The sequence below is a fragment of the Uloborus diversus genome, chromosome 8, assembly GCF_026930045.1.
Source record: "Uloborus diversus isolate 005 chromosome 8, Udiv.v.3.1, whole genome shotgun sequence".
In the NCBI taxonomy this organism is placed as follows: domain Eukaryota; kingdom Metazoa; phylum Arthropoda; class Arachnida; order Araneae; family Uloboridae; genus Uloborus; species Uloborus diversus.
Window position 1 is genome coordinate 60,468,835 of NC_072738.1, and position 26,637 is coordinate 60,495,471.

At 33.3% G+C, this 26,637-nt stretch overlaps 1 protein-coding gene across 1 annotated transcript in view; it reads right to left on the bottom strand.

The window, feature by feature from the left end:
* Positions 1 to 13,885: 13,885 nt before the first annotated feature.
* The window catches only part of LOC129228058 (aminopeptidase Ey-like), a 164,083-nt gene continuing 151,331 nt past the window's right edge, over positions 13,886 to 26,637 (bottom strand). The window contains exons 20-21 of the mRNA XM_054862693.1: positions 18,609 to 18,690; positions 13,886 to 16,454 (exon numbers count right to left, since the gene is read on the bottom strand). Of these exons, the coding sequence (XP_054718668.1) occupies positions 16,305 to 16,454; positions 18,609 to 18,690 (232 nt within the window). The 3' untranslated portion in view covers positions 13,886 to 16,304. The remainder of the gene's footprint in view (positions 16,455 to 18,608; positions 18,691 to 26,637) is intronic.

Consider the following 26,637-nt stretch of genomic DNA (forward strand, 5'->3'; position numbering starts at 1 on the left):
ATGAGCAGAATATCTTTGGTGGTGGCCCAGAAAGATTATTTACTTCCCAACGATGTTTTGACAATTCAGTGCTTATTTGCTCCAGAAGAGACAAATAAACCTGACACAAGTAGAGTTTGCGATGTATCTGAAATGGCAAACCTGTCCCGCGATATGTCTTCGTTGTGCGGAAATGCCAAATTCAGTGATTTTGCTTTCAGTACAGAAGGCGAAGTGTTCCGCATTCACAAGGCATTTTTGCATGCTCGATGGCCTTTACTAGCGAAAGAAATTGAAAATAAAAGTCCAGAAATCGCAACAAAAGAATTGTTTGCTGACGTCAAACCTTTTACTATTAAAACGCTAATACATTATTTGTATTCAGGGAAAATAGAAGCAAATATCACCTGCTTACCAAATGATTTGTACACTATCGCAGAAAGACACCATTTGGAAGATTTGAAGAGAAAAATATATGCGTATCCAAATAAGTGTACAGCACGTTCTTCGATTTTAGCAAAAAGGAAAACTTTCACGTGGATGATTGATAACTTCAGCACACGTAAAAGACAGGAAAGATTATACAGCCCCGTACTCTTCACAGAAAGCTTAGCTGGTTTGGATGTGAAGTTAGTATACAACTTGACAAAAGAAACCACTGATGAAGATGATGTAGAAATTTTGATACATCGCTTGTCATCGGAGACTAAGCCAATGTTCATAATTTGTAAGATTTCTGTTCTTGATCATGAAGGTAAACAAGCGGATTCCCGTAATGTTGAGCATCTTTTTGCAGCGAATGAAAGTGAGTGGTGCTTTCCAGCGTTTATGTCGAAAAAGAAACTCATTGAGAAGAAAGATTTATACTTGCCAAATGATACTTTGTTACTTTTGTGCGATATCTCCATCACTAGCGGCGAAGTGATTTCAAGAATAGAAGAAACCTCTTACAGCCCTTCCACAATCGAAAAATTCTTGACTGCTTCGGAAGACTTGAGTAGGTTATGTAATGACCTTGGAGATTTATATATTTCCAGGAAATTTTCTGATGTTACTGTTCGAGCTGAGAATAAAGATTTACCTGCACACAAAGCGATTCTAAGCGCAAGATCTGAAACGTTTTCTAGAATATTAGAACGCGAAGTGGAAGATGATATCATTATTGTATCGGATACCAACCCAGAGACCTTGGACAGGATGTTGATGTATATTTACACAGGTAAAATAGAAAAACTAGATTTCGACAGCGCTTCTAAATTGTACGAAACTGCAGACCAGTTCCAGGTCCATGGCTTGCAGAAGAAATGTGCTTCGTTCTTAGAATCTCATTTGGATGTTAACAACGCGTGTGATGTTCTACTTCTAGCTGGAAATCACAACGACGACGATTTGAAAGCTGCCTCTCGTGATTTTATTTGCACCAAAGCAGATCAGGTTCTGAATAACAGTAAATGGGATGTTTTAATTGAAAAGCGAGTTGATTTGGCTACTGAGGTTCTACGACGGTTGTCGATTCAAATATTACGCGTCATTGAATTGACGAAAGATGGCGATGAAGACAAGTGCGCTTTGCTGTGGAATACTTTAAGAAAGTAAATGGTAACTGAAGTGATTTCAAGCTATAAACTTACTTTGAGAGACACGAATTATTTAGCTCACTTTATAGAGCTTTCTTTTAAAAGATTTTTGAGGCTCTTGCACATTGTCAATGGTATGTTTAAATTTTATAATAGTAATTCTTTACCACTGTTTAAATTCTGAAATATATTGTTTCTGTTAAACAAATTTGCAATGAAAAGTCGTCATGAGTGAATAATTTAAAAATACTAATTGCTGAATGCAAATATATTCCCACAATAAAATCTGTAGATTATTCATAATGACTGATCAGGGAAAAAATAAACATTGTAAAAGCAAGTTTTCAAAAACATTGCATACGTGTGTTTCGGAATCACAAGTAATCAATGCCTGAAAAACAAGTAATGTTAAAAATTATGTCTCTACTTTCGCACAGACTATTGTCTTAAATCTTGACGCTCGAACTTTTTTCTTCAGAAAACTTGTGACTTACGATATTCGTTTTCGTCATTTTTTTTTAAATCAAATAAATTATAGGAGGTGTCAAAGGGCGCCCATATGCAAAATTTTAAGGGGGGGAGGCTCAGATATTTTCCCCATGGTTTAGCAGGATATTTTCCCATAGAAACCAATTTCAGTACAGATTGGAGTTATTAAAATTTGACATTTTCAATAAATTATTCATTATTTGCTGGAGAAGAAAGGTTTTAACATTTTTGCAAAGAGAAAAGTATTAAAAGCAAGGAAGGTCTAATTTCAAAGGGGGAGGGGGCTTGAGCTGCCACTTACCCTCCCATATGGACGCCCTTGGGAAGTGTTAGTCTCTGATAGCTTCTGAAAATGGTAAAACTATAGTGGGTAAAACCAAGTTTGATCCTCTTGCGTAGGGTAAGAGTGGTTTAGTGAAACATCTTTCTTGTTCGTGCAAAATTGAACTGTTTTATCATTTTGGCCAGTTTCTTAAACCACTGCAGGACGAAATATTCAATCTCTAGAACAATTTAATTTAGAACTTATGTTATGCAGAAGATATTTTTATTAATTAGGGAATTAGTATAAAATTTGTTGAAATATTAGTTGGAAGTTAATTCTTATGTAATATTGACGATGAGAATTTTACTTGCTTCAAATATAGTCGCTTTCAAATAGAGATATATTCGCTTTCAAATAGAGATATGTCGTTCATGAACGAGCGGTTCTAAATGACCGACTCATTAAAATGAGCGGTGCAATACGATCTCCTTAATAACGAACCATCGTTCTTTTGAGCGATACATTACAGTTCTTTCTCTTTTGTTTTATTTCTTAATTAATAAATTAGTTTTTTTAAATCTTTTAATGTTACTTTCATTTTTAAAACATTCAAAAACTTTTTTTGTTTTATTTTCACCTGTGACCATATTACACTTGGAGATACGCTATTTCGATTCAGAATTGATCCACTATTTTTATGTAATTTCATATTTTGTTCATTATTTGTATTACTATTTATGTAACATTGAAAATGTTTTAAAAGACGCTAGTTAATAAATTTTTTAAAGATAATTTTTGCTAATTTTCTAAAGTCACATCAATTTTATTTATTTATTCTTTTGTTAAAAAAAAATATATTTTTTAAATTTGTACTAAGCTAGAATCAAACCGCGACTTTTTGTATGGAAAACGTATGTCTCACCACTCGGTCACCGAGAAATATTTTACAAAATGAACTATAATTTCTTTATACATCTAAACCTAAATGAATTACAGTAGACCCTCGTTTTACGCGGGTTTATTTTACGCGGTTTCGATTATACGCGGTTTAAGATTTGATAATATTATATTTTCGCGGATGAGTTTCGATTTTACTCGGATGCGGCAATGCAAACAGATAACATTTTCCCCCTTTTCAAAATCCAAACTTCTAAAGATTGCAGATTACACGTAATAAACTGCATTTTGGTGTGCTAGCTTGATCCACTGGAGACATTTTATGCAATTGGTTCCAAAGCTCTTTCCAGAAGTAAAGTTATTGAACTCACACAGCTCAGAACTCACTGGAAGAAGAGCTTTTAGGAGTGACAAAGGCGGCCAAAACCAAAAACGTACATATTGAAAATTTTGAGACATTCCTAGGCAATAGAAATTGTCTTTCTGATTTGTTAGTGAAGGAAGCTTCTATCATGGAAATGACGCAAGTGATCATGGATGCGTTAATGCTCAGCAAAGAATTACAGAGAAAAATTCATTATAGCCGCCAAAGGACTATCATAGCCAGCTCCTCTTTATAAACAGTACACGAAATTAATTAATGTTTTCTTTATGCATGTTGTGCATAAAAGTCGATATAAGTGCACATTAAACGTATTATACAATTAGTCATCACTAGAATGAAGTATTTTGTTATCTACGGAACCAAACCCCTATTTTACACTACTATTAGGTCTCAATTTACGCGGTTTCGATTTGCGCGGCGTTTCCGTGGAACATTATCTCCGCATAAAACGAGGGTCTACTGTATTTTTATTAAGTTTTTATCCTCATATCTTCTTACTGTTATGTTAGCTGATTTTAGTTGATTTTCCTTGAAAGAATATTAATGATAGAATGAAATATTTTCAACGAACGTGAGTAACTCTAGCAGAGAGATCACTTGAAACTTTTTTAAATGAACGACGTCGTTCAAGTGAACGATTCTAATAATGAATGGGGTAAAAGATAGAACTATCCTATAATGAACGGATCATTTAAAAGAACGACACTGAGAATCTATTCTTTCTAAGATAAGATTTTGTTATTAAACTCATAAATGAATATTGATTAAAACAGCTTTGGACTAAAATATGATTTAAATGAAAAGAACAACGGGAATGAAACCCAATGAAGTTTTCATTGACAATTTGAGTGAGGTTGATTCATGTTTTTACATTTTAATCACATTACATTCGCGGGTAAATATTAGAAGCTCACAGAAATAATACTTTATTAAAATTTTATTTAATTACACAAATGAGTCAAATTCAATGATTTATGCTAGATGTTAAAGAGAATTTCTTTACCCGTGCATTTACATAAACGTTAAAAAAATTTAATTTCCTTTTTTGTTAACCAGCAATCACACAAAAATAAAATGTTATCCTTGCAAATACTAAAGACAATTTCTGAAGAACAAAATTGAAGTGAAGATACGATTTGTTAGAACAATCGTAATATTTTTGCGATGTTATTTACATTTGAGAAATATTTTGTCTCAACGGCATTGCTCCGATTGGAATTAAATTGAAAATCTAACTTTGATGCTTTCATTCAAGATTAATGGTTTAATTCTACTACCAAAATAAAATTTTCAGACGGGAACTAAAATTAGGAATTAAAGATCGTGTGACTGCGATAAGGAAAATGTATTCGATTGAAAGTTATTAGCATTTCTGCGGGTCGTGATAGAATGAATAAATAGATAAATCTGTGTAAAAGTAGCTTAAAAATGACTTTAAATTTTTACGGTAACTAATAAATAAATAATGCTGATTAATTTTACCAACGGTGAAAAAAATATTTGCCTAGTTCAAAGAACCACAAAGAATGTTTCGTTTTTTATCTTTTAGGAGAAGAGTGCGTACAAAACACGAAAATTCAATTACATTTTTTATCATTAAAAAACACAAAAATTAGTTTTTTTCAAATGGTACAACATTTGTCATTGTGATAGGTATTATAAAAGAAGATCTAGAAAAAACTACGAATTCATAAAAACGAGGGTAAAAAAAACAAAAAAAAAACGTAATACAAATTTGTCTAACTGTTCTCCTGGTAAGTGGGAACAGTGAGATATAATATATTTTTTGAATTAGGAAACTTTGAGAGAATCTAAATTTACTCGGAAAAATATCAATGATTGTTGTCGTTTGGTTTTAGCTAAGGCCCCTATACAGACGAGCCGACGCATTAGCTTAAGATCAGCCATTTTGGATCGGAGCGCGTGTTTGAGTGGTTGTCTTTTCTGGCGAGTTATCGCGTTTGGTGATTGTTCACTGTGAGCAATTATTAATGTGGTAACCCTAGCAATGCAACAATGAAAAATCCGATCCGAAATAGCTAAACTTAAAATGATGCGTCGGTCAATCTATATAGCGGCTCTAGTTTTAGCATGAGCTTTTGCTTTGGCAAGGTAAATTTCATGTCGTCCTGATACACAGAAGTGACATCTACCACGTGTTTGTTTGAGACTGAGATAGAATGATTTAGATGAGTCTGGATTAGCAAATCGGCTTTAAGTGTCATTTTGTGATGCAGCTTTTGATAAGGATGGAATGCTCTCAGTGTAGCATTTATCTTATTACTAGTACAGAAGCTTCTTTCTGTCTATTTATGAAAATCCCCAAAATAGCTTATCTGACATCCTGTTTTGGAGGCATGTTGAAAATTTGAAATGTGGATAAATATTATTGCGTTTAGCCTATTGCAATGAAACAATAGCAAAAAAATAATTTAAATAGAGAATGTACGAAATGAAAATATTTATGTGATGTTATATAGCTATAGAAATCATAATTCCATTTAAGCATCTTTATTTTGTTAGGGCAGGGCTTTCAAATTTATTGTATCATTACATGCATCAACAGGCTACTTGTAATTAAATTTATTTCAACGTATAAGTTCTCCAATTTTAATGTAAAAATGCCATTCGAGCAGTGAGCAACTAATGCATGGTGTCTCACTGTTCTCGCATTGCAAAATATAAACTCAATAGCTGCCATTCACTGACAAAAAAAATTAACAACATCATTTTACTGCTAAAATTAACGTTAGTTAATAGGCTAATGTTAGGTGAATAACACCAGTCTGTAAAGTTTATCTAACAGTTTAGAAACAGTGCAACAAACAATGGATATATTTTTACATGATGGATTCAAACAATGACGACATAATTATTTTTCTTACATGATACTTGGATTTTTGTAGTAAGTTACTGCCCTAAAGCCAGGGCTAAGGCAGAAATACTTAAAATACACCGCCAGCTCAGTTATTCCATCAGAGGACTGCAGTTTCGTGAGCTGGCGGTGTATTTTAAATATGATACTTGGAATTAACCTTTTTTCTATAATTTGGTTCACAGTATGTCGACTTGAATTTTCAAAAGTTTTACCAGACCAAATATGGAAACAGAAAAAACTGCTATTGTCTCACAGTCAAAAGTCCTGGTTTCCTAGGAGCGAATCGCCGATCTTCGGCGTTGCTCCTCGCCGTGACGCTGAAATCAAAGTGGATTCCGGCATGGCTATTCACGACGTCGATTTAGCTCGGGCGCGCATGCGCAGAAGAATCAAGTTTTCTGATCGGCGAGTTGGCTCCTAGGAAACCCAGTCTTTACTGTACCCACTTCTCCCCTACTGCACGCATTGAAGATTGGAATTACGCTTAAAAAATTTATTCAAGCGTATCTTTGTTTTTGTACTTCAACCAAAACATTAGCTTCGTGCAAAATGTAAAAATAAATGAATAAATAAAAAAAGATAAAAATAAATCTCCTCTGATATACATTGGGGCGTATCGAAAAAAAAACCAAACTTTTTCTGGAAATTCAAGTTGCTCTTACAGTACCATATACCACAAAAATTTCCATGAAAATGAAAAAAAGAAAAAAATATTTAGTTTTGCCGCACAAAGCCTAAAGTTTATAATTTTTTACAAAAAAAAGGCTATTTTTCCTTTATATTTTTTTATAATTAAAAAAAAAATAAAAAAATAAAAAAAAACAAGCTGACTGCTGCAAACAATATTATGTTGAACACTATTTAAAAAAAAAACTTTTGCTGTTATGCAATACTAGTGGTAACCGAACGGCTTTGCCTGTAGTAGAAAATTAAAAGGTCTTTTGGTCCACCTGTATATTTACAAATAATGCATGGTGAATTTCTCGCCAATTGGCTTACATCATGTTACGGTTCCACGTTATGATAACTTGTTAATTTGCTCGTCCATCTTATGATAATTTTGCTTGGGAAAATTTTCTTAAAACTGGAATAGAAAAAGAACCACATCGAATTTTCGAAAACTCGCTTCGAGGTGCACACCCCCAAGCAACAAACTAACTTTGTGCCAAATTTCATGAAAATCGGCTAAACGGTCTAGGCGCTATGCGCGTTACAGAGACACAGACATCCTCCGGACATCCAGACATCCCGACCGACAGAGAGACTTTCAGCTTTATTATTAGTAAAGATTTAGGTCTCCCGCATAGTATTTTTAAAGTTAAATTTTTCGTTAGGAACAAATTAATTAAATTGAGATGCATGAAAAATGTTTCTGGCACTTTTCCTGCTGGTTCTTACGTAAAATGACTTCATGATTCCAAAAATGACCACCATTTACCCCCTTCAACAACCCCCCTCCCTATTTTTTTTCGTTTTCGGCAATTTAATTGTTATCGTTTTGATTTGGAAGGGAACAGACAGAGCATTACATTAACTGTTTGTATTCTTCTGGGAACTAGAGAGCTTAAAAGTTCAAAAGCATGAACATTGTAGCAAGTTGTGGAACTTAGGGGGAATCCCCCCGCCCCAAATATTTAAAAAGTCATGAAAACGATCTTTTTATTTCTGGTTTATTTTTCAATGTTCTTCACTTATTTTTCGATGTAAAACCAGAGCATCGGCCTCACTCGTATGAGTTCCGAATCCGAAAATATATTCCTGTCTTAAAAAAAAGAAAAAAAAAAAAGATCTCGGAAGCGTCGACCTTTGCATGGATTTTCTTGTTTAAAATTTTTAACTTTAACGTACCTAAATATTTTTTGATTTGATTTTTTTCTGGTGTATGTAGCTGTGTAAGAGCAACTTTTCATCAATTTGACATTCTGAGTTTCTAAAAAAAGTTTTTTCTATGCATCGTAATATACTTGCATATGTTAATATATCAAGAAATGGAAACAGTTTAAAAATAAAACACAATTCTTTAATCTTGTAGAAATTTTATTTATTGATCTTCAGCGGATTCATACAGTCATCTTTAAAAAATAAAAGATGATACACAATGAATTACTACAAATAATTTTTGCTCCCATTTATGCGAAATTAATAAGGGTCGATTTAAAAATCTTTACTCAAGATACATTTTTAGGAAAAGCATCTCTACATAACTATATACAATACTTTTTACAAAGTAATGTTTGACTTTATACAGTAGAAATAGGAAACACAGAGTTTCACTACTACGAAAAAACATTTAAAGTGATTAAAGTAAAACTTATGCTCAGAGAAAATATTAAAAACATCTAAATGCTATATTATTGGTGGATAGTGAGTTTTTAATACATTTAAAAATTAGTATTTGAATTACATTCGAACAATATGTTTAAAAAATTATTATTTTAGTTACATTTGAACAGTATGTTTAAATTGTTTCAGTATGCTATAGCTTGCCATATTTCTGAAATGTTCAACCGGGACACCGGAATGCCCCCCCCCTCCTGCGTCGCCATTATTCAAAGGGGTACACACCCTTGGCTGATTTTTGGAGCATTTTATAGGGCAGTTTAATATCAATGCTATGAATAAATGGTTACTAATTAGGAATCTAAAACCGGGGTAATAAAAAATGACATGAGCAGATAAAATTGTAACATTTCGATCCCGAGATGTTAATAAGTAATTTATTTTAGTTAGAAAAAACGCTTCGAATGAGGATTAAAAAAATGAACAATATTTAGATATACTTTTCATTTGATAGGACTTTTTTAGACAGTCTCTTATGGTTTTAATCTTGTAAAAATCCTCACAAGCTTATCCGGTATTATTTTTTTGAATCAATGTTACAAAAATGATAAAGTAATTATCCTAAATAATCCTTTACAGTTAATTATTTTTAAACCATTTTGGTAATTTATAATCAAATTTATCTTCTTCCGGGAACGTTAAGTAAACCGACCGGGACACCGGGACTTTGTTTGAAAACCGGTACGTCTGGCAAGCCTAGTATGCATATATTGTTTGAAAAACACTTCTTATGTACAGTTTAACAGATAATACTGCTGAAAAAATGTGTTACTAAAACGTTATATCGTTGGCTCAGAACTATGGTCAGACATCTAATCCCAGGAAAAACAAAAAGATATCCTACTGTTGCTTTGACGGGACGATATATTAACATCAGCCATAATTGCCCGTAAGATAGTTATTTGGCGAGTTTCTCCATTCACTTAGCGACTCTGTGAAATTTTTTAAGTTCTTTTCAGTGTCCTTCAATGTCTCAAGTCTTTAACCATACACAACAGGACAGGCTATACGATATGTCAGCTCTCATTAATTAAAGGAAGATAAGGTTATTACCATGAATTAAAATTTTATTATTTTACAGGCCACATTTCTGCAGTTGCTTTCAATATCAGGTCATCCGGAAATTTGGTCTCTCAATGCAAAGAGAAGGAAAGAAAACGTAATAACATTTAAAGATTTATTTCAAAAGCTAAAGTAATACAGATTTCAGCTATTTCTCCACATAAGAATCACCGGGATTGTAACACTTGTAAAACTGTGTGATAAAATTTTGTAGCCCAGTATCATAAGTGTTTCGCTAGGGAATGGAAAAGCTGTCTGCATGTCTTCGTCTGTGAGAAAGAGATGCCCAAACCCGGAATTCCTTCTGATGCAATAGCAAGTGGAAGTCGCAGTGAGTAAGATCTGAACTATAAGGTGGACGGTGACGCTTTACAGCGACACTTCTGCAGCAGATATTTGGTGGCAGGTCTAGATTAAGGCAGAAATTTGCCTTAACCTAGGTGGAGAACTGTAGCATGTTGGACACATTCTCTCGTGGAATAGATTTCTATGATACTGAAATGCAAAGACTTATTCCCCGGTAAAACAGAGCTGTTACAAATATTTATGTTGACAAACAGCCGAAATATTGTTGCAGCTGATAAATCTCTTTAGAACGTTTTGTTTCTTTTTTCCAGACCAGAGTGAGAAATTTATTCGCTTGATAACCCTTGTGTGTTTAGTGACAGTTATTAGTCACTAATATTTGGCGATGATTTGTAACAAACATGGGCAATTTACCGCGGAGTTGTAAAGATAAACCCTTTCTGAATGTAAAACACTAAAACAAATTTGAAAAGTGTTCTTATTGGCAGGAATTGAAGTGCGATCCTGCCTTATATTATTTCCTATTCCTATTAAGAGTCACAACTGACTACAACTGTATTTATGTCGAGGACTGCATACTAAGTGCCTTGCCTCCATTATTTTATATACCGATAGATGGCAGCACCATCACCGGATCGAACAGTTAATGAGAATTTAGAACTAGTCCAGGAGCTAATAGCTACCTGGTGCTAGCACCCCCAGAGGTATCGTTTCACTTGGAGGACATTGAGACCACGAGCATATTTAACGTCGCCCAGTCCCCTTTAATGACGACGGTGGATCTTCGACCATCGAGGTTCGAACTCAGGACCCTCCGGCCCCGAATCCAACACTCTACCGATCGGGCTACCACTTATATTATTTAATACAAAAAAATATTTATAGTATTTGCAACGTACCTATCCCAATCTGGCGGATAAAAAACACGAATGGGGTACACTACTGAAATCAATTGTAGATCTCTAAAAACTAAACATCATTCATGTGTCCTTGTATATTTATGTTGTTTATGCAACAAGGTTAACATGATAACAATGAAAATATTGTGCAATGTATATATGCGCGATGGTATGATTTTTAAACAGACTGAAAAGTTATAAATGTTTATAGTTATGCGTTGGCATACATTTTAGCAACTTTTCAAAAATATTCTTACAAAGTTCCCAAAAAAAAGAAAGCCTTTTTACGGCTGTGTGGAACTTCTAAGTACGACTTCTTTTGAAAATAATCAGAGACCCATTGAAACTGGTCACACACACATACATTAAAAAACAAAAAGAGAGAGAGAAGAAGAAAATGTGATTCTGAAATCTCTTCAAACTCCAGATTTAAAATAGAGGCCAAAATAGTAAAATGGCTTAAAGAGAACAAAACGAAATCAGAAGGCACAATGAATCAATGAATACACATTTTCTTGCCATGGAACAACTCTTACTGCAAAATGTAATTATTGCTTTTTAGTTATGCTGCGTTTTATTTCTTACAGTAATCAGTAGTGAATTTTGAGTGAAATATTTTTCTTTGTAAACATTTCAGTTTGCATTCTTTTTTCTTTTTGAGTTGAATGGTTGAATTTTCAAGTCTAAAGTAGTTTCGTTTTCAAACCTCTAAGAAAATGTTTATAGTTTGGGCAAACCTAACTTGACAGCGTCGCAATGCTGTAATTGGGATCTGCGTAGTCTTCACAATGCTCCCAGGCTAGATTTTCTCCAATTATAGAGGCAAACACAACACAGTAATTAAATTTTTTTCCGACAAGAGATAAAAAAATATTCTGATATTTTATTGCCGTATTAATTTTAAGAAACGAAAAGGGGGGTAAGTGTATTTATGCGTAAATTATCATTTTTCGTAAAAAAAAAAAACTTAAAAAGACTTATGGCAATAAAATGTGAAACGGAACCTATTTTATGCATGTGTGTGAAACAACAACAAAAAAAAAAGAGAAAGAAATGAATATACAAAGACGTAAAAGAAAGTTTTGTTTGATGCATATTGAAGAATTTTTTATTCAACGGATTTCTTTTCAGACTTTCAACGCCTTCCTCATCACTGACTTACAATTAGTTTGTTGTTTACTGAAGTACTCTGACAGCTTTAGTAGCTTTTAAAAATACTCAACACAGTTTTAAACATCTTGCCAAAAATATCCGAACGTCACAGCCAAAAATATACGAAAGATAAATAACCAATGGTTCGTTAGGCACATTCCCAAATTCTGCAAAGGACTATTCAAAATTATATATTGCGAGACTTATATATTTTTGAATACTTTTTTCTTCTACCACATTTCAAGGTAATGTGCCTATAATATTACTAATGTTGAATTTCAGAAATAGGGTTTACTTTTTAATTTGCTTAAAAATTGAACAGTTTGTTACGTTACAAATTCATTTGTTTTAATTTTTAGTCAATTCTTATCTTCTTTGTGAAACCAGAGTCTAACAGAAATTGCATAATCTTAGGGGCCAGGGGAAATTTTTAGGCGCTCGTCAAATTATTTCCTACAATTTATAGGAAAATTTAGTACAGCATAATTTAAAAACAGTAGCGAAATTCATTATCATTTTTGTCGATCCAGGTGACCTCAAGGTCATGGGACGAGCGCCCCTAAAGGGCTATTTGGCTCCTTAAGAGGGCACTAAATTCATGATGGGCGATAGGGGGCGATGAGTACTTAACAGATAAAATAATATTAATAAAAGGCAAGCGAATATCGAAATATAAAACGCATGCGAAACCGATTGTTCGGAGTTCAGGGTTTATCTCCAATTTCACCGGCATTTCAAATTCCCTGCCCCCCTTTAATGTATCAATAATATATAAAAATGTATGATTGAAACTGAAAAACGGGTGGGGGGGGGGGGAGTTTTGCGTCGGTGAAACTGGAGAGACACCGAGTTCGGACATAGAATCACCAGTTTTAAAAGAAATGAATTAAAAAAAAAATTGTTTTCATAAAATGTCAGTGTTTTTTCCCCCCAGATTCCAATTGAAAAAAGAAAATAATTTCATAAAAAATGAACTTTGTTTTTGAAAAGTGCGTCCATGATCTTAGTTACGTACTTATCTTTAAATCGCTTAACTCGTTTTGCGAAGATATAAAAAGAAAAATAAAAGCGTAAAAAAAGACAATGTTAATTTCTTTCTTTAATTATTTTTTTAGTTTAAGAGTTATTGGATAAAATTGCTGCATGTATTAAACATATTTATTTCAAATGAAAATTAGACACTTAATTCACATTTTCAAAAATATCGATAGTCACTAGCGACCAACTTATGGGTTTTTCAAGGAAGAAGGGGGGGGGGGGGGGGTTAGGTGCCAGCAAACCTCTAGAGGAGGTAATGGGCTCCAAAAGGAAGGAAAACACTGGTCTAGTGACCTGTCAATCATGTAAAAAGTAAAAAGAAAAGAAGGAAAGCTTTTATTTAGTTAGGTATTATGTATGCTTCAAAAAAAAAATTATTTTTTTCCAATGCTAATAAGCTGTATGGGGCATAAATGTTTATTTCTTTAGGAAAAACGAATTTAGATCTTCTCCAACTTCCCCCACAGGAGTAAATGACGTCATTCTGCGTTTTTTTCTTCACCTTTGCTCTTTTGCACGTGGTTTGAAAGAGCTTCCAAGAAAATGATTTGCTTTATGGACGCATAAAGCAAATGACATAGTTTATAAATAGGATGCTATTTAACAAAGGAAAAATAATTGAAGCGGCACAACAACGGTTTGAAAAGTATATAATTGTTCCCTATTGCTCATCTATTCGTCTATTAAAGTTTCCAAAAAAAAAAAAAAAACTAATCGAAAATATTCAAAAGCCACTAAATTTGAAAGAAATTTTATGTGGAATTCTTGGCTGTGCTGAAATGTGATTATTTGTTTGATGCAAGGGAATTGCTAACCAAAGTTCTTAAACCGATTTTCCTTCTTGTGTATTACAACTAGATTAAATCTGAGAGAAAAATGCGTGTGTGTGAGTAGGGGGAGGGGAGGATGTTTTGCAATTTTTTGCGTCACAATGCTTTTTTCTGACATTTATTTTAGGCAAACCTGAACTATTACAACGAACTGAATAATTATAAATACATGAGTAACGCGATTTTTAAAAAATGAATTCTTGAAACGTGATGAGATGTGTTACTTTAAAATTAGAAAAAGAAGAGTAATATTATGCATCAATTATGCAGAAAAAACTAAAGTTTTCTCCCCTATAGGACCAGCTATGCAAAGTGAGTTTCAAAAAAAAAAAAAAAAAGAATGATGGTAGAAGTTGAACTTAGAAAAATTAATTTTACTGAATTTGACGATTTCTTATGATTGCCAAATTTTCTCTCATGCCAGGCTCAAGATAAAATTACAGTACAATGAGATCAACTTCTTTATTGTGCAAATCTTAGATTGTGCAAGAAAACAGGAGCAACTTGTACTTTAAATTTGATACATAATTGTCGCAAAATTCTCTCTCATGCCAGGCTTCAGATAAAAGTCAGTAGCATTAAGCGGGATACATTTCTCTATTAAACAAATATTCGATTGCATACTTGAAAATTAGAGGGCCTTATAATTTCAATGTGACAAATAATTGTTGCCCAATTTTCTCTCATGCCAGGCTTCAGATAAAAGTAAGTAGCTATAATATTCGATTGCATATATGAAAATCGGAGGAGAGGACCTTATAAATTTCAATGTGACACATAATTGTTACCGAATTTTCTCCTATGAGGCTTCAGATAAAATTAAGTAGCATTAGGCGGGATACATTTCTTTCTTATACAAATAATCGATTGCATATTTGAAAATTAGAGGCCTTATAATTTCAATGTGACACATAATTGTTGCCCAATTTTCTCTTATGCTAGGATTCAGCTAAAAGTAAGTAGCATTCGATGAGATCCACTTCTTTATTGTATAAATATTCGATTGCATATTTGAAAATTGGAGGTCCTTATAAATTTTAATGTGACACTTAATTGTTACCCAATTTTCTCTCATGCCAGCCTTCAGATAAAAGTAAGTAGCATTAGGGGAGATATATTTCTTTATTATACAAATATTCTGTAGCGTATTTGAAATTTGGAGAGTCTTATAAATTTTAATATAACACATAATCTTTGCGCCAATTTTCTCTCACACTAAGGTTTAGCTAAAAGTATGCCTGACTTCATTTAAAAGTTCGTCGAATTAGGGGGGATACATTTCCTTATTGTATACAAATATCCGATTTTATTTGAGAATTGGAGGGTCTTATTAATAAATATAATAATAATATTGTTGCCACAATTTTCTCTCATACTATGGTTGAACAAAAAATAAGTAGCATTCGATGAGATCCAGTTCTTTATTGTATAAATAATCGATTGCATATTAGGAAATTGGAATGCCTTATAAATTTCACTTCGACGCGTTATTGCCAATGATAGAGCGTTGAGTAATAACTGAGTGAGCTAAGGAGTTAAACAACGATATAATTGCGCAAATAGCGATACAAATTGCATACACGTTTTTTTGGAACACATTAGAATAGATTCCTTTTAACCCCCAAACAAGTATCTGCAACTCTTATTGCTTTTGTGGCTTTTGGCTCTTTTGTAACGATGCTTAACCGTGGACGAACTTGTTTGGGTTGAAATAGGAGACATTCGTATAATGGCACAACGCCAAAGATCGTTATCGCAACGCAATCCAACTTTCCTCATCCTTATTTTAACAAACGAGATCATTTAAGCCTCGGCGGATCTGAAATCAACTGGCCACAGCCAGAATTTTTAACCTTTTTGATTTATCGCATTTGCAATGATGGAACTGTTTCACTAACGGTTCTAAAAATTCAACTTATGTGCTGGTTTTGTTAAATGCGCTTTTGGTACGCTAGCAAACTAAAACGAGGTCATTAAAATTAAAAAAAATAATGAAACAAAAAACCGTGTGCGTGTATGAATGTTGGACAATGTTTACGTGTAAAATCGTTCCCAAACCATGGGACCCAATAGCATTGCTGGAAACAAGATCTCATTTCCTTCCTTCCATCCGGTTTGGGATGGCAATGAAGCATTGTTCAAAAGTCAACTATTTTTTTTCAATATTTTGAACACTTTTCATGCTACTTTGCTGTTCATATTCGACTTTAAGGATTGGTGTTCTCCAGCCAGCTGACTAGCTTGGCGTAGTTAGTCTCCATCCACCGAACATTCGCTTCAGCATTTTCTACAGATTGTTCGAACGCTCTCTTTGCTGTTCCAAGGTTATTTTTGTTCTGCTTGTAAAAATCCTTTAGCTATAAAAACAGACAGAAATAAAAGTCAAGAATACGTTGTTGGGAGTATTTTACAGGATACAAATGAAGGGCTCGGTGCAGAAATGTGACAAGCCACAAGGAGTAACTTTTCGATCAAATTGTTTGTTTCTCATAACTAAAATTGAAATAAACATGACAATGGATTATGTCATTTGGAGAAAAACATAACTGGTTTTAGTATTGAAGAATATTGAATGTATAATACCTTTGAAAAACTCTACAAATATATATTTTTTTAAGTTGAAGTTAGTCTACTGAAAAATTCACATCACGTAGCATATCACATTCTTGCCGTGAGCCCTTCAAATGTAAGTTGAATGAGTAAAACTACTATAACAAAGTGTATAATAATTTGGTGATCCAAAATTCTCCAGTGTGGTAGGATTTTTTTTTTCAATGAATTTTCTGAATTTTATTCGTTAACTTAGGAAATTTTAGACATTGCGGTTTTATGAAGCAGTTAATGGAGTTAAATTAGTATATTCGGTTGTTGCTCAGTTTGTGTTTTTAACCGTTAAAAAATTTATTTTTGAGTCCAAGTCGGTTGCGTAAACGTGTCCCGGACATGGGGCACGTTTACGCATATTAATTTTGATACCTAACCTGGTTCTGTTAGTGTTTTAAACATAATGTCTTACCATCGTTAAAATAAAGCAAATTAATTACAGACTGAATTGTGTATAAAGTAAAAGGTGAACGGGCATGAAGACTGCACTACATGATGGTAAGCTATAAGATACGAATTTGTAACTCAGTTTAAAATTAAATAGTGATTTTCAAAACTAAATAGCCTGAAAAAACTAAAAAGTTTTGAGACAGTTCGGAGCAAAAAAAGCGTCAGGGCACATTTAGAAGTAAGACATAGTTAAGAATGTAAGTAAAGGTGCTCGCTCAGACGTCAACGCGTAAACTTGTCCCGTCTCGAAGTTTGGATTTATTTTCAACGTGCAAAGATATTTAATAACATTTCAGTTCATACAAATACAATTCTCAGAAAAGGATAAAATTCTGCTAATTTTTATGTATTTGTTCTTTCTTAACTAAGTATTATTTATTCACAATAAGCTTTAAAACGTTCAACTCAAAACTTACTCGACTTGGCAGAAAAGATTATTCTTTCTGCATGCTAGACCGAAGCTCGAATGATGCAAAAACTTGTGAGGATATTTGCTAGGGAGCAGCATCAATCTATTATGACTGTTGGATCTCTAGTTATAATTCGTTTTGAAAAAAGAGCAGTGCGTAATCGTGCCACATGCGTAAACGTGCCCGTTCTACCCTATATTTCTAGCATTTCTAGTATGGCATTAAAACATTTCCAGAATTTTACAAAATAGAAATTCTGAGTTCAATGAGTAAAACTACTGTAACAGGTTGTCTCCACTAGGGTGGTCACAAAAAATCAACTTTCGAATTTCAACCTTGGCACCCCCTTAAAATGTGCCAATAAACTAGTACAAAGTTTAAGCTTAACCAGATAATAAGATAAACAGGGATTCTACAATATAATGGAAACCATATTCGTTCTAAAAAAACTGGTTCTTGCCTCATTTCATAAGAAATTTTAATCTCTTTAAATCCTACCCCACTCATTTTTTCTGAAAAAGAAAAAAAGAGTGATATTTGACAGGGCTCGGGTCAATTGTAGTCAATATCGTCAAAAGACTAAAAGCATTTTAAATATTTAATTACATTCTCTTTGTCTTTTTCTAAAAAAAATAATATCTGAAACCTTAAAAAATGTATATTATATAGTACTCGTATATATATATATATTTGCAGCAAAACATTTTTGGGAGGCAAGTGCACTTATTTAATTTATCTCAAGCGACCCCTTTTTCAAGATAACATAAACACGAAAGTTAAATAATAATTTAAACTTTTAAATTGACGTACGGATTTAAATTAATTAAAAACATACTAAAGTAACAGTTACATCCTTGTAACACACATTATTTTGCCACCTTTTTCGAAACGACATCAATTGAAATGCTTATTAGGTACTCAACAAAAATTGTAGCTAATTCAAATAGGTCAAGCGCTACATAGCTGAGTAATACTGGATTTATAAACGAAACGACCGAATTTCACAGCACACAGAAAAAGTTTAGCTAAGGAAGAAAAGTTTATTACCTGTCGCAACTCGAATTGCGTATTCAAAGATGAGGTCACTGATTTGAGCAGTCCACTTATAGCAAAAAACGACTTTCCATATCTGCAACAGATATATGTTCGAATAAGAATATGTTTAAATGTAATGAATTGATTGGCTTTATTTTGCATGTTTTCGTTTAACTCTTTTCAACAGCAATTTATACAGTTTAATTCTTATTGTACCGAAAACTTAGAATCATTGTTCAAGTTCAATATTTATTTAATGCTATTTAATATTCTTGAATAAGAATAATAACCGTTATTGAAGTTGACTGTTCTGTTCAATAAAACAAAAACAAGTAAATAAATAATAAAGAACTTGAAAAAAAAGAAAAAAAGTTTTTTCTTTTTTAAAGGAACTAATGAGAAATAATGAAAATGTAACCAATTTTCTCTTTCGTACTTATTTTAACAATATTTATTCTCTGCTGCCAGGGGTGCTCTTATGGGAGGCTACGGCAAAGAATATAGATAAAGGAGAAGAAGTTCCACTTCGAGACCAGTTTGTAAGCTCCGCAGAGAAAATAAAATACTAACGAAAACATGTTTTGGGACAAAAGCCGACATTTAGGAACAAATTCGTCGCCAACGGTGAACTGACTTGGCGGAGGGTTGCCATTTCCTCGCATGGTCGGGGAGATACACGCCCCATGGAGATTCTAAAGCCTTTTGTATCTGAAGATTTGAAGAGTTCCAGATGTTCAATCGTTCTTCTCTTTTAACTAATGTACTCATTTGCTACTGTTGAAAAACCGCAACTGATACCGCGATTTTTCTCTTTGAGTGGGCCTGGAAGAAGTGTCATCGCGCCGTTCGACCCCTGAGTGTTGTGCGAACTGATGCATCTACTAATCAGAACGAATTCGCCCTAAATTTCCCCAAAGAAACATTATTATTTATTTCCATTTTTGCTGATTTATATCATTGAGGTTGTAAAAACAAAATAACCTTTTTGGTCTGCTACGGGAGTTGTTTTAGGGGAGTATTCTTCTTTTTTTCAATTTAAAGAAATGGTTTAAACGAAGAAATAAATTTAAAAGTAGTTAATTTTTTTTTTGCTTAATTTTACCCCTTTGACAAGAACACCAAGTGTCCCAGCATCTACTTTACAGCACAAAAAAAATGTTGTTTTTTCGGTGCCCAGAGTTTGAGGACTGATTTTAGATAAATTTGGGGCTCTGAATCAAAATATGAAATTAGTTTTTCTCTAGCAGCTCTAGTTTTCAGATAATTTCAGCTGCTTTACCCAAATTATGCAGTTTTAACTCCATTTTATGCATTTCTAAATCAAAGAGTAGGCTTCTGAAACAAGGACTGCCTCCAGCATATTTGCTCTGCTATAATCAGTTTGCAGTCTAGTTACATTCAGAAAAACTCACTACATGGAGTAAATACTTAGCAAGTTTAGTAACAAGGCTTCAACGAATTACGGTCAACTTGTAAGTTCTTGCAATGCATATATTCGCTTTGCGTGATGTGTGACGAATTGGATCTTTGTATGTAATATTTTCAGGGTCCAACTAATGTAGACCATAAACAAACTTTTTTGGGGGTCCTCTACAGTCAAACCTTATAAACAAAAGCATTAATAAAGAATCAGGGGTGGTAGTTTCAGGGGTGTTCAGGTGTTAAATCACTTATTCAAAGCAACCCACACTTGTACACATGAAAAACTGTAGATAAATTCAGGAGAGTACCTTAATTTTCTTAAATAGAAACTACAGCAATTTTAGTATTTTTGGGGTTCTTAAAAATTGGGGACACATGGCCAACAGCCTAATTGGTCTGGTTGGTAATTGAGCTCTGATTCTTTTGTATAATACACTATGAATAAAACTTCGAATCAAGATATTTTAGTATTTTAACCATGGAATATTTTCTTGTTCATTTCTGCTGTTTTTTTCATTTTGCAATTCCATTGTCGTAGAATGAAACAATATGGTTGACTGCCCCACGGACTATCTGTTTTAGGAATTGCGCAGAAAGTGTTAGATATCGTAAAAGTAGCCTAAACCATAAATTGAACAAACAATATGAATCAAATTTTATTTTGGCGTCTAGGTCCTTAGTATCTGCAAATATACCTTAACCGTGCAACCTCTAAGAGCAGCCACCCCTTCGTTCCGCAAAATTTCGGCCGTTCAAAATGGGTGGCCGCTTTAAAGGGTTTTTGTTACAGTTGCAATGTTATTCTATATTACGCAATATAAGTTAGTCTAATACATAGAATGAAATTTGAGACTGTTCTCTTTTCTTCCTTTCCTCCGAAAACACCAATCACTACCCCATCACCCACAGAGGCACGGAAGAAAAAGCTATGTCCGTAAGGTTAGTCCCCCCCCCCGGAGATCATCAGTGAAATTGTTAATGAGGTCTAAGGATATCAATGGTGCAATACTATAATAAGATTTAAGGCGAGCTGAACGATGGTTTTTCTTGATCGTTGGCGGTCTGTGATGAATTTCCCCTACTGAATGGAAAACTGGTACTCTGCCCCGCTTAAACGAACACCGTGAGTTCCAAGAAATATTACTCGATTAAGCGGGGAAATTTTATTTATTTTTCCTGATTGACAACGTTTGTCTTAAAACGTTATAATAAATCAATTTCTAAGTAATAGAAGTAACATGTTTTTTATTAAAAAGCGTTTTAAATAAGCTAAGTAAATAAAAGTATGTATGAAAATTATATGTCACTTACAACTGTGGGTAGTGAATCTTTGTTTCGACTCCTTTTTTCAGTTAATATTTTTTGGAGACACTCCATAATAGTGAATTCCTTGCTCAAGGTATTTTGAGAACACCTTTCTAACTTCAATTACCGTGTTTTACGCAATTAATATCTATTAATTTCTTATCTTCTGCAATGTTTATATTTCGTTGTGTTTTTTAATTTAATTATCAACTGTCTGTTGGTAATGGCAACGATAAAAGAAAATAAATAGAATAGTGGATATGCTTTGATAGATTATGAATGTTTTTTCCCCGCAGGTTGTTTGCCGAAAAATACAATTTTTAATTTTTGCGTCAGTAATTGCTCTTAATAAATTTTTAATGTATTTAAAAATTTTCTCAGCTAAAACATATGCGAAAGCTGATCACTATTATTCGATTAACCGGGGAAATTGTTCGATTAAGCGGGATCCCTAACATTCCGAAATATCTAACATTGGGAAATATTCTGTTCCTGGAGATTTTATTCGTATAAGCGGGGTTTTCGTTACAAGATTAAGCGGGGCTGACAACATTGTGTTTCCATTGCAAACCAAGTGCGCAGAACAAAAATTGACTTATTTTGTAAACAAACAAATAACAGCATTTTTTAAAAAATACCAAGAACTTTTCATAATGAACTTAAAAGTACAAAATAATTTTTCTGAGTCACAAAGGACAATTTAAGAATTCCTGTAGTTTTTGAAAATGATACCACAAACGGAGAAAAGTGCGTCTCACGTCATGAAGAGGATTTATTATTATCTAGCTTTCAATCAAAACTTTGAGTGTTGAAACATGCATATTTTTACTTTCTTCTATATCTAATATATAGAAGAAAGTATTGGATTCGTGCAAATTTTCGAATTTCGAATTTTGACGGATTCGAACGTTTTGAGGTGTGCTGAGTCCATTTCGACTATTTTTGGAAAAGTCTGTCTGTCTGTGTGTATGTGTGTGTGTATGTGTGTCACGTCTGTGTGTGACCAGTTTTTTGTGGCCGCTCTACAGCAAAAACTACCCGCATGAAATCGAACGAAAATTTGGTACACAATATGTGCCCCTATGTGAACTTGTGCCCATTGGTTTTTGGCGTGAATTCCTCCAAGGGGGGTGGAGCAATGGGACGTTTTTTTGAGTTTTTGCGTGACTGCTATTCCCCAGGAAGTAACTGGCGGAATCAGACAAAATTTGGTCCATATGTTGTCCCTAACAGGTGCAGATCCTGATTCAATTTTGGTGTCAATAGCTCAAACGGGGGTTGAGCTATAGAACGTTTTTTGCCGTCAATTGTGACTGCTGTATCTCAATAAATAATGAACGTAATCAAACAAAAATTTTATCGACAAGTAGCTCTTAGAGGGTATAAGAAATGATTCTATTTTGGTGTCAACAGCTGAAAAGGGGGTGGGTGGCGCAATCGAAACGTTCTTTTTTTCCATTGTGAGTGCCATATCTCAAAAAGTAATGCTACGTTCTGGATGAAATTTGGAATAAATATGAATCCATATGTAAACAGGCGTTGGTTTAATTTTGGCGCCAATCGCTCCATGGGGGGCTGATTTTTTTTTTATTTGTGTGAATAAAAATAGCTTTTTAATTGCAACAACAAGAAAGACTAGTATGTTGTGGCCATCACGAAACTTTTCTTCTATATTTTTCTTTTTCTTTTCTTTTTTTTTTTTTCTGATCCCTCCCCATGCTTGACGAGGAAGCAATATTCCCAACAAAAACATAATTACACATGCAAAAACTTGACCCAATGTCTGAATTATTGCAAAAGCAAAGCAAAGAGCGAAAATTGAAAGTTATTTTAAAAGCCTTGCTTGAATGAATTACAAATATTTTATTTGTTAACAAACATAAGATGGCAACAGTTAAAAATTTTAAATCATTGAGATAATATTTCCTATCATTTCCATACAATTAAAATCACGAGAAATACGCAGACGACAATCTATTACGATTTATCTTTCTTATTGTTGCATTAATAAAAATATTTTTATTCGCAAAAAAAAAAAAAATCAACACCCTCTTGAAGCGAATCGGCGTCAAAATTAAACCAGAGCCTGTTTACATATGGATTCACATATATTCCAAATTTCAACCAGAACGTAGCATTACTTCTTGAGATAGGGCACTCAAAAATGGAAAAAAAGAACGAGTGTTTGCGCTACCCCCCTTTTTAGCTGTTGACACAAAAATAAAATCAGTTCTTATACCCACTAAGGGCTACTTGCCGATAAATGTTTCTTTCATTCCGTTCATTATTTCTTGAGATACAGCAGTCACAATTGACGACAAAAAACGTTCTATAGCTCAACCCCCGTTTGAGTTATTGACACCAAAATTGAATCAGCACCTGTTTCCTGTTAATACCAACATATGGACCCAAATTTTGTTTGATTCCGCCAGTTACTTCCTGAGGAATAGCAAGCACGCGTAACTCGAAAAACGTCCCATTGCTCCACCCCCCTTGGAGGAATTCGCGCCAAAAACTAATGGGCACAAGTTCACATAGGGGCACATATGTGTACAAAATTTCGTTCGATTTCATGCGGTAGTTTTTGTTGTAGAGCGGCCACAAAAAAACTGGTCACACACAGACGTGACACACATACATACACACACACATACATACATACACACACACATACACACACACACACAGACAGACAGACATTTTCCAAAAATGGTCGAAATGGACTCAGCGCACCTCAAAACGTACGAATCCGTCAAAATTCGAAATTCGAAAATTTGCACGAATCCAATACTTTCTTCTATATATTAGATATAGAAGAAAGTAACAAATCGTAACAGACTGTCGTCTGCGTTCAGCTCGTGCTTTTAATTGCATGGAAATGATCCGAAATATTATCTCAATGATTTAAAATTTTTAACTGTTGCCATCTTGTGTCTGTTAACAGATAAATGTAATTATTTTAAGCAAGGCTTTTAAAATAATTTTCAATTTTCATTCTTTGCTTTGCTTTTGAGATAAATCAGGAATTGGGATGGTCATCAAGTTTTGGCATGTGTAATTTTGTTTTCGTTGGGAATATTGCTTCCTCGTTAAGCATGGGGAGGGATCAGAATTATAAGAAAGATATAGAAGAAAGTTTCGTAATAGCCACAACATACTAGTTCTTATTGGGAAAGTTTGGTGTGAAATGACTAGAACCGCACTTTTCTTCGTTTGTGGTGTCATTTTCTTAGAATTTTCGAAAAAATACAAAAATTCTTAAATTGCCCCTTCTGATCTAGAAAAGTTATTTTGTCCTTTTGAGTGCATTATGAAAAGTGCTTGGTATTTTTAAAAACATTCTGTTCTTTTATTCTTTTTAGTGTAAATGTATTTCAGAAATAGAATAATTTTACCCTCACGTTTTTAATATAAATGCTCCCCACTAAAAGGGAAGAAAACCTATGTACGTGTATAAAACTTTAAGCAGTAGGCACTAAAATTTAATCCTTGTTCCTCTGTAGGATTTACGTTTGCTAATTTCATGCTTGCTTCAGAGGAGCCTTGATTCAAAATTTTCATTATGATTGCTTTTAACATTAGTGTTGAAAGGCAACGAAATTTGTAACAATGGGTTTTATATTTAAACATTTAATGGGGAAATTACATGAAACTTTTTCATCTTAACTGAAATAATTATTTTATTTTAGAATTTTATTTTTTCAGTGCTAAGTTGTATCTTAAGATTAAGCAAATCATTTAGTGAAATCCTGAAGTCTCTAAGTGATCTAATAGAAGAGATATAAGCAAAACCAGGGCTCAGATTTCTCCGAGACAATCAGGCCAAGTATACTAAAAGCGCTTAAATAACAGATTTTTTTTTTTTTTTAATACTAAGCACTTTTCATAACGCACTCAAAAGTACAAAATAACCTTTCTGTTTCAGAAAGGACAATTTAAGCATTTCTATAGTTTTCGAAAATTCCAAGAAAATGACACCACAAACGAAGAAAAGTGCGACTCAAATCAAGAAGAGAATTTCTTATCATTATCCAGCTTTCAATCATAACTTTGAGTGTTCAAACATGCATATTTTTCTTATTGGGGAAACGCTTTTTGTGTTCTCAAGAAGCATTATAATATTGAATGCAAAATAAACCTAATATTTACTCTTTGTTAAGCTTTAGTAGTTCAAAAAAAAAAAAAAAACCTCTTAAATACAGAACGTCATGTAACACTTTTCTCTCTGTACTTTTTTGAAAAACCTTCTTCATATAAAAACGCTGTCCAAAAAGGTGATTTTCAGGAAAAAGTTATAAAAGTCACTATATATGTGTCATGAAAAGGTCTGCGGACTGATTTCTAGTTGATAAGGATACAATGCGAACATTTATCACTTGAAATCTGAAGACTTTTATTGTCCTAAAGTTAAAATTGCGGAATAAAACGCAAATGCGTAAGGAACGATAAAATTAAAAATTTTAAAAACCCCCGATTGAGTCGCAACTGCAGAATCAAGAGGGAAAATTGAAAATCCTTTTAAAAGTCTTATGTTATTAAAAATCAAAGTCAAGTATTTTTTTTTACTATTAAATACAAACTGGCAACAGATAAAAACTTTGAATCACTGCTTTTAATTTCCTTGTTGGCCAACAATGAATGGGGTCGTTTCCAAAATTTTAAAAGTATTTTTTTCTGAAAGAGCATGCTTAAAAACACAGGATCTGACCATTTTTTAAATAATTTGTTTAAGTTTAATATTTAAAAAAAAATGCTAAAAGCTGCGCGCTTTCATTATTTACATTTCTTGTCAATGACATCACAAATGATGAAATGCCATTCACAGAGCAAAATGTTTAATTCGCATCTTTACTCACGTGTATTGGCAACGATATGGTTAATAGCAAGCGCAGAGCGCAATTTTAATTCGCTTCTTGATTATCATAACGTGGAAACGCGGTACAAAGATGCGTCAAACAGCATCATTTGTGACGTCACCAAGACCACGCCTTGTTTGAAAAATCGGACATATTAAAAAATTAATTAAAAAATAACTGTTGGGAAAATGAAAGAATTTTCTGGGTTATGTTATTTATTTATTTATTTATTTATTTTATTTTATTTTATTTTATTTTGCTTATTCTATCAATTTTAGTGACTAAAAGTACTACTTTTGACTGAAGGAAACAACCCCATTCGGTTTTCAATCGCGTGAATAAAGGCTTAGCCGTTATTAAAATCTGCTTTAAAAAACGTCATAATTCGAATTTTATGAAAGATAGAAGCTCCAAACACATTTTATCAGACGCGGAAAAAAATTCTCTAAATTTTGGTA